The sequence below is a fragment of the Curcuma longa genome, chromosome 16 (genome assembly GCF_044706935.1).
Source record: "Curcuma longa cultivar G26 ecotype Majalengka, Jawa Barat chromosome 16, ITB_CL_G26_1.1, whole genome shotgun sequence".
Classification (NCBI taxonomy): Eukaryota; Viridiplantae; Streptophyta; class Magnoliopsida; order Zingiberales; family Zingiberaceae; genus Curcuma; species Curcuma longa.
The window spans coordinates 7,707,573-7,720,639 of NC_133876.1; the positions used below are offsets into that span (position 1 = coordinate 7,707,573).

The 13,067-nt window shown below is 34.5% G+C and overlaps 1 protein-coding gene across 2 annotated transcripts; it reads right to left on the minus strand.

The window, feature by feature from the left end:
- Positions 1 to 9,132: 9,132 nt before the first annotated feature.
- Positions 9,133 to 13,067, minus strand: LOC141847875 (uncharacterized). Of its 2 annotated transcripts, none has more exons than XM_074735967.1 (10): positions 12,949 to 13,067; positions 12,206 to 12,283; positions 11,538 to 11,666; positions 11,267 to 11,377; positions 10,400 to 10,511; positions 10,207 to 10,284; positions 10,076 to 10,109; positions 9,932 to 10,000; positions 9,648 to 9,734; positions 9,133 to 9,540 (listed from the first exon to the last, which is right to left on the minus strand). In XM_074735967.1, the coding sequence occupies exons 1-9, from the start codon at positions 12,998 to 13,000 to the stop codon at positions 9,660 to 9,662; spliced, it is 738 nt and encodes a 245-aa protein (XP_074592068.1). In that variant the 5' UTR covers positions 13,001 to 13,067; the 3' UTR covers positions 9,133 to 9,540; positions 9,648 to 9,659. The 2 variants fall into 2 exon arrangements, with proteins under 2 accessions (XP_074592068.1, XP_074592069.1); XM_074735968.1 differs by having other exon boundaries at positions 12,955 to 13,054.

Consider the following 13,067-nt stretch of genomic DNA (forward strand, 5'->3'; position numbering starts at 1 on the left):
TTCTCCAAAGTTCCACTATGTACCTTGTGCATTTCTATACTAGGAAGGTGAATCTAGTTTTGTTGTAGTGTGATAAGTTTTCATTGTCTATATACTCAATTAGACTTTAGAAGGCATTATGTTATTGCTTTTGATAGTCATGATTCGTTGCAGAAAGACCATTGTTTTGATGAATTAAAAGAGTTTCTAAATTTCTGAGGATCATAAACATCATAGAATAGAGAATAAGAGAAGATAAAAAATATTAGTAAGGCACCGCACCCAACTTAACATTAGTTTGGTTAACAGGTCATGAACAAGACTTGCATGCATGAAGGCTCTATGGGTGATCCGCACTCCTAAGCAATAGTCTTCTATAGCACTTCAATTAATAATAATAATACAATGATGGTTCTAAGTGTTAAGCCCTTATATCCAGTCTGGGGCACCTACAGAGAGATGTCTAAAACATAGCTAGTCCCCTTATTTTATAGGGGTAATGATTCTCCTAGGCTTATAAGGGTCAAGCAACCTTGGATCTCTCTTAAATGAAACCTTCTAGGATCTCAAACTCTTGGCAACTTCAATTGGATTGACTTTGAGTCGAACCTGCAACAAAGTAGATGATGGATTTCTTTATTGCATAACTTCGTGTTTTTATTAATGTTTCTTTATCATTTACTTGAAAATGAATTTTCTAAAGATTGCATTTATATGTTTACTTTTCTGAAATTAGGTGCATTTATGTTGCTTTTTTTAAACTTTCAGAATATAGATCACATACCATTTTCATTTTATGCAGGAGAACAAATGTATAGTTTTTAATTGGTCTTTGGCAATTACGATTGCAGTTGTACGGAGTGTGACTGATTTCATTTCACTACAACAAAAATTGTATGTTGGGGCGCCCAAAAAGTGCCTCAATAGATCATTTATGTTGTGACACTTTGATTTGTTGAGGCGTTAGGATAAAACGCCGTACAAGCAGGTGTCACAACAAATACTAGCACCCCAACAGATACTTGTCACAACAAATACAAGTCGCTTATAAAAGAGACAAAAGAGACTTATATAGAAAGATGATAAAGAGGAAAATTAGATAATAGATCCTTTATCATATCAACTTTTTCTTGTAAACTAACAAATTTAAATTATCATTTTAATTAACAGGCTACTACTGACCAGCTTTATACAATTTTTTTTAGTGAATTTAGTAACTAAATAATCAAGCTACGTTAGAAATAAGTATAGTTTCCTATTTCAGAGAAAAGAAATTGGGCATACAGAGATATTGCTCTCAAATCAGAGAACAAATTGGAAAAGTCAAGAAGAAAAAATAACCTTGAATCTCCACAAAAAAATTGGCGATGGCATCATTGCAACACTAGAGGCTGCTATGCTTGGACCCTTCATCTCATCTACCTCTGTGAGAAAAAGTAACCAGTGTTATCTTCATCCCAGGTTCAGTTGGAACTGAAAGATGCAAAGTCAAATGTGTGACATGCACATGAAATCCATGCAAAAATGGAGAGAACACGAGTTGGCTTCAAATTGATTTTCATTCCACCTTGATCTTTAAAAGTAGGTCTACTACCAGCACGACGAAGATGAGGACTACTACCAGAAGGTAAAGGAACTTCAAACATTAGTGAAACTAGTTCAGGTCATTGACAATGAGCATCATTACTGCTTGTCTGCGAGCACAAAATCATACTGTTAGTAGTTAGCACAATGATGGTGCCAATGCCCATACAAAAAGGCCGCCCATCACTGATAAAAAAAACAATGTTATGGTTTTCATGTAGATATCAATAATATTAGTTAAAACAAGATAGAGCAGACCTAACAGTGATGCAACACAATGAAAATAACAAAATTATCTAAAGTAACCAGTAGAAGATAGTAATCAATAATATGACGACGGAATAATTAATAGTTTAGGGAACTGGTCGATCTAGATCAGGAAGGCCGATGACGATACTAGATTCATCTAAAGATGACGCATGTCGGAACACCATTGAAATAAGCCGGAAACACCCCAGATCTGATGGATCCCGCCGGGATCCATCTGAATGCGATCGATAATTAAGGAGGAGAAAGGGAGAAGGCGCACCAGAAGGCGGAAGAGGGAACCCCAACGATTAACTTTTAAAAGAAGAGCGCAACCCCAATGATTAACTTTTAAAAGAGTGTTGTTTATTTTTGTTACCGTAATAATAGGGTTATGTGAAGTAAGAAGAGGGAAAATGTAAAGGAAAAGAAAAACAAAAAAATTATAATTCTCATGATTTTATTACAAAAATGTCACTCAAATTTTAAGTGCCTTAAAAATTACATTTTGATGCATTTTAACTAAAATGCCTCATTAGATAGTGTCTTCTAAAATCATTTTTCTTATAGTACTGTTTACTTGTTAAACATGATTCTTCAGGTAAAATCTGAATGTATCAATGTGCTATACTGAACTAAAAGAATTTCTCGCCAAATGCATTATTTTCCCATCATAAACGGAAACTTTTTAGATAGGATTAGTTAGCTTTTTACTAATACATTATTAACTGAGCATCTTGTTTAAAGTGTACATCAATTAGCTATTTTAGCGACCAATTCAACACTTATAAACATGAATTTATTTTAGTAGTGAAGCAACATTATAGAGGTCGGAACTAACCAAACTTGATGTTGATTTCAATGAGTTTTAGTAGCTAACAAACCCAGCTTGTGCACTCCGATGTTCCTCTATCATCTGCAAATGTTAGACCTACAAGCATGTGTTAGTAAAAAATTCTGATTGTCACAATATTCTTTTTTTTACTCTGATCGTTTTCCAATGATGTTAAATTGCTAATTTATAAATTTTAGACTTACCTGAATATGTGTAATAGTGTTACAACGGAAAGCAACTTCTCATGTTTACATGTATTTTTCCTTTTGTCGATCCATGCAACAAAATCAACATCCCTTAGGGTAAATGTGTGAAAAAGTATCAATTTTTTATTTTTCTTTTACTTATACCATACCTCAATATGTGTAAATGGCATTTTCTGTGACCCATCTGTGCAGTTTAGGCTGGCATATGTTGCTCCTGAATCTACAGTGGTGGGTGCTAGGGATCTAGTGGATCAACCGAAGAAAATTGCTCTTAATTATCTATATGGATACTTTTTCTTGGATTTTTTTTGTTTTATTGCCACTTCCTCAGGTATGAATTATTTTTTGGCTATTCATTACTAATTAAAAGTTTGCGATATTGTTTTTTTAAAATTGAAAGGGGGGCAGGTTTTCTTTATTTGATGCAATATTAAGAAACTCTTTAGTAATTTGTTGTTTAAAGAGTTAGTATTGTGGATTCAGTAATAATGTAGGAAAGTAGAAGAGAAAAAGTTGTATGTTGGCTTATGCAGCGTTGATTAAGGGCTTAGTGTAATTTCTAGAGTGGGGGAGGGGATCTACATGCATGTTTTTTAATTTTTTATTGTAATGATTTCAGAAGAAGAGAATTAAAGCAAAGTAGAAGGGTGGAAAAATCAAGGACGTCGCAAGAGAAATTACAACGAATAGGAGACTAGAGCAGGTTTAAGAATGAATTGATTCCATGCCCCTGCCCCTGCCCCTGCCCCAAGGTATAATTTCGACTTCCTAAGAAGTACCTCATTTGGTGACAGCGTAATAAAAAGGAACCGAGCCATACAAACAATTACTAACTCAGAAGAATCAAGAAATTCAATAAATTTTATATATTTATTTACATATCTTTTTCTACAAATACAATAAAATTGTATAAAATAAAAGATCATATGAATAGAATGGAAATACATTGGAATAAAATCAAATCATGCAGGAATATTCAGCATGCAGCTAAGATATTTAAGCAATTCTATGAACTAATTGATACCAATTTATGATATCAAAAAGTAGGCACAAATTGGCTAAGTGGGTAATAGGAAATATATACATGAATTTAATTTGTTTAAGAGAGGAGCATTGGCATGGAGAGTGTGATCGAAGAGAGTAGCTGCGGCTGATCAGGTTGCTAGCTGTTGTTGGTTGGAAGAGAGGAAGAAGTCTGCAGGTGTTGGCCTGTTGCATGCTGAAACAACACTAAGAAGGAAGGAGAAGAAGAGGGAGTGGCTATAGGTTTTCTGGTGCTGGGATGGTGCTAGAATTAATGATGCTGGAATTAGAAGAGGAGTTGTTGTTGTTGTTGTTGTTGCTGTTTTCAGCTGGAACAATGGGGAAGAAGAGGAAATTAAATAGAGGAAGGAGGAAGAGGGAGGGCTGCAGGAGAAGTGCTGGTGATGGGAGATTTTGGATTGATGTGGAAGAAGAAGAAAAAGGGGAGGAGCAGAAGAAAGAAGAAGAAGATAGGGGAGGAGCACACCCTAATGATTAGACATTTTCAAGATATTGGGCTCTACTGAATATTTGTCATTGTCATCCCACGTACGGCATGTGGTATCCATTGGATGACCTTCTTAAAGACTTCTTTGTTAGTTGCTTATGACAATCTACATGATTTTATATTTTTATGATAATGATTTCAGATTGAGAAGAGAATTAAAACAAGGAATATATGAAGCTTTAAAGTGCAAAAGGGTTGAACAAATGAGAAATTACAACAAATAGGAGAGAGAGACTAGAGCAGGTTTAAGAATGAACTGAAGTTGAAAGGACAATGCCCTTGGATGTGTGATCAGCTCCTTAAAATTTAGACTTAAAACCATCTTGATTTAGACCAATATCTTAAGTGTTCAAATGAAGTTGAGAATGTGTTTGTTATATTGACTTAATCATTCTATGCCCCTTAATCTGTATGAAAAACTAATAAAATTGCATTTTAACAAATGTTTTGAGGGTCACGCTCATAACAGAAACAATACACATAAAAAGTGTTTATATATATTTTTGCCCAGGTATATATTTATGTACTAGAGGTGAAGATATTGATTTGGTTGTAATAGGTTACTAGAGGAGATGAAAAGAAATGTTCTTGATATTGAATAAGTAGGTGCAGCCAAAGTAGTTGATAAAATGAGAGAATTTTGGTTAAGCTAGTATGAAGATGTTAATGTGCGATAGATAATGTTTGTTATTATTGAATTTAATTATGTTATCATTTAAAATGTGTTGGGTAATGATGTAGTACGATAGATGAACAAGTGAATGAATCCCGAACAGAGGAAAACTCTCTCACATAGAGAAAAACAAGTCGAAATTATTATTGACCACAAGATAATAATTACACAGACTCTAAACCCAAGGTTTAAAATATCGAGTCGTGCTGAAGTTTCAGTACCATATCGTACCGTGCCTGTATAGTTTCGGTATTTTTAAAATATAAAATATATTAACTAAAATAAAAAAATTAATTTAAATATTTAAAAATAAAATATTTTTAAAAAATAATAAGATAATTTTATGGATTTTAATAAAACTTATTTAAATTATCCCCAACTATAGCTAGGAATTGATTATTAAAATCTCAATTAAACACTAACCCTAAGTTTAAAAAATCAAAAAAAAAATCAAAAATCACGACTGCTTCACCCCAAATCGCGTGCGGAGGCATCGCCGGGCCCGCGCGGAGCCTTCTTTGGCGTCGTCGGGCTCGCGCGGTGCCTCCGGTGGCATCGCCAGGCCCGGGCGGAGCCTCCTTTGGCGTCACCGAGGCCACACGACGCCTCAGGAGGCGTTGCTGTGCTTGAGCGATGCCTCCGGCAGCGTCTCTCGGTGGGAACCGCTGTGCCGATGCTGTGTCGGTGTTGGCGGAACAAAAAATTTCGCCCGTATCTTGCGATACTGCTCGAAATTTCAATTCCTGTCTAAACCTCTTTTATAGATGCAAAGCAAATGAGAAAATAAATAATCCAAATTAGAAAAACATGCATGGAAAATACAATAATCCTTAATTATTTATCAAAAGGTAAAATGTTGCAATTGTAAATTACCAAATAATAAAAATTGAATTTAAAATTTAATTACAAATGCACTATTCTCTAATGTATTTTCTTTAATTATAGATAAACTTCCGTGGGACCGGGCCGACCACCCCCAGGGATTGAGTCTATGAGACTGACTGAGATTTATTATTTTTTTAATTATAGATGCACTATCGTCGAATTATTCTTCAATTATTTCTTTAACTTTGTTTCTTTTCTACATTATTCATTTTCTTCTCTCCATTACATAAAAGAAGCTAAAAGAGAAATTGACTTAATATAATTAAAAGAGATCTAATGACCAATATATTACTAATAACATGACTTTAGATAGGTCTCAATGATGATATAGTATCTCCAACATTGAATAGGCGGCTTCTATGAAATCAAAACTCAATTTGGTATTTCTCTTCGAACCTTACAGAGTGATAATGCACGTGAGTATCTAACTTCATGTTTGCATTAGTATGCATACATCATATTTAACAAGAATCGCCATCTTTTATCCATTCTCATGGAGATAAATACTGTCTCATAAGTGTGTCTTTCTTGGGTACCCATGGTCTCAAAAAGGGTACAAGTGTTATCCTACTCTTCGTCGGTACTTAGAACTTTTTTAAATGTTGGTCATCTAGCCAATTTGAGACTGATATTCCCATTAACAAATCGTATTTCTCCTTCTTATTTTGCTTGTCTTCCTCCTTGTCGTCTGTTTCTCCCGAAGACTGCAGGTGATGCCTTTGCCCATCCAGGATGGAAACAGGCTATGTTCGATGAAATAACCAGTGGGACTTGGGATCTCGTCGCAGGGAAGTCAGTTGTCGGTTGTCGATGGGTGTATCAAGTTGGTTGAGAAGCTAGGCTCGCCTCGTTGCGATATATAGTTTTTATTTTTATTGTTGTTCTTTAATCTATTATTTATTCTTGTCATGGGAAAATTATTAAGCTTTAGATTTTAGTATCCAAGTAATTCACTCAACTATGTTTGTTAGTATTACATCATATTTAACTATTTATAAGTAGGACTCTCATATGGACAATCAAGGTTTGAAATCTCGGGTCGTACTGATGTGTTGGCCTTTGATTAGATAGATACTTTTTTAGTATTATGTTGGCATTCTGATGTATGGTGTCGGTAGCGAATTTGAGGTGGTAGGAGGAAACAAATAAGGAAGAAAAAGATAAGATAACCATATAGTTAATTCAATGGTTGAGAATGCTATGATTTTGATATTATTTTATATGGAGATAAATTACAAAAAAAAGGTCATCTCAATTTTAACATCCCAAGGTGTGTTAAGTTTTGGTATGAAATGATACCAGTCGACATGATCAACACAACATAGGAGATATTGTCTCATGTTGATTAATTTCGACTTTTGGTAACTTTCAAAATAATAAGTTTTGACTGTTTCACTCGACATGGTACAAGATTTCAAACCATGTGTATATTTAGGTCCCTAACACTTCCCCACAAATTGGCTCATTCAATTTGTTACATATATACTCAATTATATGATCTTTTAAGTGTGTCCATGAATTTGTTAGCTAATAACTAAAGTTGATAAATTTTGTAGCAAATATTGTACTTTTCCTCTCATAAAGTGACAATTAATATATGTGGTTTGTTCATTATGAAATACTAGATTAGGGGCTATGTACATAAAAACTTGATTGTCATAGATTCATAGTACAACTACATGATATGTTAGGAGCGTGTTATAGCTTGGTCATCGATTGGTTAATATTCTATGTAAACTCACATGTAACTAGGGTAATAATCCTATCTTATGCCTTTACACTTCCTAGCTGTAATAGTCTGCTTTTTTGCTTTTCCATGAAATCAAATTACCTCTAAGAAGAACGGCATATCCCCCCATATGGGCCTTTTATCCATAGGTCAACCTACCATTATATATATACAAGAAAAAAGACATTGGCTATCAAATTTTCTATCGAACCATGAAAAAGATTCAACAAAAGACAAAAATAAATTGACTAGTTTTACATCAAACAATAGGTAGAGTAACTCCTGATATAGCAGTACGGGGTTTGCTCCCCCAACTCCGTCGGAGCGACGGAAATACTGCACGACCGCCGGCAACAGAGCACGGCGGAGCAAAGGAAACAGAGGAGAATGATATCGAACAGGGAGTCAGCGCGCCGTGCGCGGGTGCGGCGGCAGCAGCAGCTTTGCGAGCTGCGGGCACAGGTGGCACATCTCCGGTCGGCAAACTGCCGGCTCCTCGGACACTGAACCGGGTCGTGAGAGAGAAAGAGGAACTCCGGCACCAGAATGCATGGATGGAGGAAGAAGAAACAGAGCTCAGAAGCAAGTTCGCACGTATGGAAGCACAGCTGACCCCTATAATCTTTAATGTTGATTAAAAATCTTTGCAAATGTCGATTTCAGATTGAATTATTAGCGTACTTATTTATATATACCTATTTATAAAAGAAGAAGACCCATTATATATATTTTTTATTTTAAAAATATTCTTATTTTATTACTATTATAATAATTTAGATAAAATTACAAATTTTGATTTAATCCGATAATATCTCATTCCTTCACCTTTTTCCTCCTTTCAACCTACTTAGAACAATATCCTTTTAATCAAATACCCAAACTACAATACAGATTAAAATTTTAAATTTTAATGCAGAATGATATTAAATTTTCATAATTTATTAAAATGATATATTTTGATAATAAATTTTCATAATTTATCAAAATGATATATTTTGATAATTTTGCCCGACCCAGTATGAGATTTCAAAAGGAGCCTAATGATATTTCAAGCATACATATACCAACTCAATTCAAAGAATCTTGTGTAGAAAACAATTCACATTAACCATTCTAAATTGTAACAAAAGATGAAATCCACCGGCTAATAGTCCCACGTGATCAATCTCACGATCATAGGTAAAAAAGTAAATAAAAAAACTACAATTAATTACTACAGAAAGAATATTCCCTCAATTTCATCGAATTTGTTTATTATTTATTGTCACAAATCTATTCCGCATTAACCAACTCAACCAAAAAGAGCCTAATGATATTTCAAAATTTTCACTTGCTAAGAACATACAATACCAACTCAATTCATTCATATTAACCACTCCAAACGCTTTCATGGAAGCTTTATACTTGGATTCAGTGAAATAGGGATAAGAACAATGATGATGAATTACTAGTAACAATCTTAAATGAAGTAAACGCAATCAATAGCACAGGTAAATAATCAAAAAACTTAGTGCAAACATGATTCATCAAGTATCTATTTGACAAGAACAAAAGTTTCAGTAAAGATTCATTTGCATGATGAAGATATCATCTACCACCCAACTCCAAAACCACAAGCGAGATGAGTCAGTTAGAAGCCCATCATGGACTTGGCATTCACTATGATCTTACAGCTTCAACTTGAACGGGTAAGCGAAATGAACTGAGATTCTTTAAAAGAATCTCACACGTACTGGATCAAAGGAGGTGGCTTCTTAAATTTATAGAGTGGTGATCTAAGTCAACAGAGGGAGCAGCGCGAGCTGCTACTCTCAGGTGAAGAACCATAATTTTGCTACTGGTAATTGGTAATCTGATCCTGGTCGCTGTGAACTGCAGATGAATTTAAAGTCTCAAAAGGGCACAACAATTTATTGAATTGATTATAGTAGCATGAGAACAAAAAATGATTCCAGCACCAGAATAAGCTCACTAGTTACCTGCAACAATAATTATTTTGGCGTTCGGAACTTTGCCAGACTAGCTATGGCATCTTTGAGTGCCCCTTCATTCTTTTCTCTATTTCCCTAAGTATAAAAGTGCAGTAAATGACTTAGAATCATATTGAGAAATACCCAAGGAATACAATATATACGATCCACCAAAGAGAAGAAAGAAGCTCATGCTCTCTCGACGCCATAAAAATTTCAGTTTAAAACTGTGTAGGAGCAGAACAGATCTCATAAGAGTCAACACCTATAAAGAGAGGAATTATAACACTCACCTTCAAGGATGGTATTAAAGCATAAACTTCATCTACATTCTCTGGACAAACATTCCCCACCATGCATATCTGAGTGACGGTCAAAAGCAAGCATATAGAGGGATCAAAATGCATAAATCAAGAATATTAAGATAGAGTGCAAACCTCCCCATCGGTGATTGCATTTAGTTTCAAAGTTCTAGAAACTCAAGTTAATGGTCCAATTGAAAAAGGCTTTCCAAATAATGACATAATGCAAAAGTTAACCAAAAATAACGTGTTAAACTGAAGGATACTCCAAAACCTGTCGCACAGCCTTGGCATTTTTATAATGATCATTGACTTTGGAGTATTGCAATGCCTTGCTAAATGACCTGAGAAGAAAAATATGTCATTAAGAAAAACAATTACCAACTATGAAAATATGAATAATCTGCAAACAAAGCACAGCGAAAAGAACAAAGTATGAATGTAATTGCTAGCTAGTACTCAGGCATTTTTATCTTTGGATCTTCTGATAGAACAGTCATGTGTTCATGGATATCTTGTAAAACTTCTGCAGCTTCACAATCCATTAATAATCTAGCACCTTTTGGAAGTTCTGAAAGAAGTTCAACAACAACAACAACAAAAATGAGCCCCCAACATATTAACACAAGGTTCTTAATTAAGTTCGTTGGATAGCACAAAATTCCTACATATAGTGATAATTATACTAGTGGTTCTAAGCAAAACAAATTATAAGAATTACAGGGTTTTGAAAATTATTTTAACCATTTGGCCTCTATGATTGCATCACCAAAAAGATATGCAGCGAAGATGAGGATATACAGCGAAAATTAGATAGCAGTGCTATTGTTTATCGAAAGCTCTATCAGTAATAGGAGAGTTTATTTCATGGGTAGGGTATTTTGCACTTTCAGTCTTGATGGAGGAAGTAGTAGTTGCTGCAAGTGCTACATTCAGACCAACAGTCAAAAATACAACTCAGACTGGGAAAAATAAGATACTCAAAAATGATATAAAGAATAAGATTGCGCATTAATGCAACCAATGGTCAACATAATGCATGATGTACACATCTAAACTAGTTGTAAGTGCCACACTACACAGAGCTACTGTTTGTGAATTTCAAAATAGTCAGGTCTAACCTGCAAGTGCAGTGTGTGACACAAAAAAATACACAAACATGAAATCTTTGATCAAAAAAAGAAATGGAGATTCATGGAGCCAGATATGAAAACTACAACTATTTATTTGATGGACTAAAGCAAAATATCTAGGAAAAAGAATAAGAAAAAAAACAAAAGCAAAATAAAAGATGAAAAAAGAATTAAATATTGGTCCATCAATGACCTAGTTCGATTTTCAATTGTGTTTCTGCTATCAAAGGCTCGAGTGGTATTGCTTGTGGTAAGCTTCCTTTTCCCCCAGCCTTCCCAACGTTGGAACTTTTACCTAGATCTCCTATACAATAAAACAACGCAAAATTCCATTAATGGTATCTTTCTGAAAAAGTATGTTTTAATAGTAAAAGTTGGAGGGACAATGAATAGCACCTGCTAGAGCTCTGTTAATAAGTGATATATTAAACTAAAAGAATTTGAAGAAGAAAGGAAGGATGGACCTGCAGTTGAATTATTGAATAGATTGTTTCCACTTGTTTTCATGGTTGAAAAAGAGGCCCTTTTCTTGCCAGATTTCAGCTCAGCTGATGATTTTCCTTTGGTACTTGGAAGAGGTGTTTCAATAAAGCCTAACAAAAATGAACAAAAATTATAGTATTGATTACAATTAACCAGGACTGTGACATTTGGCAAGAATCATGCCCTTAACTTTGAATAATTAACATGATTTCTTATGCATTGTTCAAATACAAAACCAAATTGTGCTACATTATGAACAAATCATCAATTAACAATAAACACCTACCAAACCCAAGAATGAAGAATCAGAAAACTAGATGTCAAGTATGCTATGTCACTAACTAAAACATGTACAAATATCCAATGCAGAAAAGGAAATAATTTGATTGTTATTTTCTTCAAGTAGTTTGTTACTTTGAATTGGTAATAAATTAACAGAGGTAATTGTTTGCTTAGTTTTTTTGGTACCGGGTCCATATAAACATTATTGTCTCATATAATATTCACTATTGAATAATAGCATTCCTACTTTTTTCTACGTGAGATTTTTCCTCGGTATAAAGTTAGGGTTTCCGCTGCATGCTATGTTACTATCCTAGTGAGAACAGTTGTTTATATGCCTACATTAGAAAAGACAAAAAAATACTACCTTCACCATCAGAATCTGATAATTCAATTTCAACATGTGACTCCTTCAGAGCAGCAGCACTCTTACCTTTGAGTGATCCTGCATCAAAAATACTGCTATTAAAATTCTACAATAATAAAAAAAGGTGTCTTAAACCTATGTGCATTCAAAACCAATGCATACCCTTAAAAATAAAGTATCATACTATAACTAGAAGTATAGAATAGTCACTGAAACATATCAAAATTTTCCACAAACCAGCACACCATGGAAGGTATGCTACTATTATATTTTATGAAGAACTCTTCTTTGCTTTGGCTAAAATTTGAGTCAACACCAAAGAGGGTTGTCGATGCCCATTTATAGACCACACTTCTGAAAAAAACAAAGGGAAATTTCGCCTCCCAAGAAATACAACCTCATAAGAAACCTTCTCTCACACAACAAACTTGAAAAACAATGGAAAGCACATTTTCTCAGGCTGCATACGATATTTTTTTTTTCCTCAAATGAGACTATAGACAACCCCAAGCCACGATTTTACAAGAGAAAAAAAATGTAATTGCGTTTTCCCCCTAGTCACTTAGGTACTCAATGAAACTATCAAATCTTCGAACATGCACCAAACGAATTCATTTTCTGAAGTCGAAAAATTAAACCTTTATGCAGAACACCTGATTAACTTGCAGATTTAAGCAAAAAAAAAAAAAAGATTTTTTTTACACAAAGATGCGAACAGCACAAGATGGAAGAGGAAACCTAACCTTGACCTTTTCCTCCAGGAAAGGAAGAGCCGTTTCCACCTTCGTCCGCCATTTACGAGCCTGTAGCTGACGAGGGAGAGAATAAAAGAGGGCTCCCCCGACTAAACCCTATTGGTAGC

What these genes read in the sequence shown, in the direction of transcription:
- LOC141847875 (XM_074735967.1), bottom strand. Translation starts at nt 13,000, where the DNA reads ATGGCGGACGAAGGTGGAAACGGCTCTTCCTTTCCTGGAGGAAAAGGT. An exon ending in ATCAGATTCTGATGGTGAAG is followed by an intron (nt 11,667 to 12,205) that starts GTAGTATTTTTT and finishes CATTTTTGTTAG; the next exon opens with GCTTTATTGAAACACCTCTT. An exon ending in CTTTAATACCATCCTTGAAG is followed by an intron (nt 9,735 to 9,931) that starts GTGAGTGTTATA and finishes TTTTATACTTAG; the next exon opens with GGAAATAGAGAAAAGAATGA.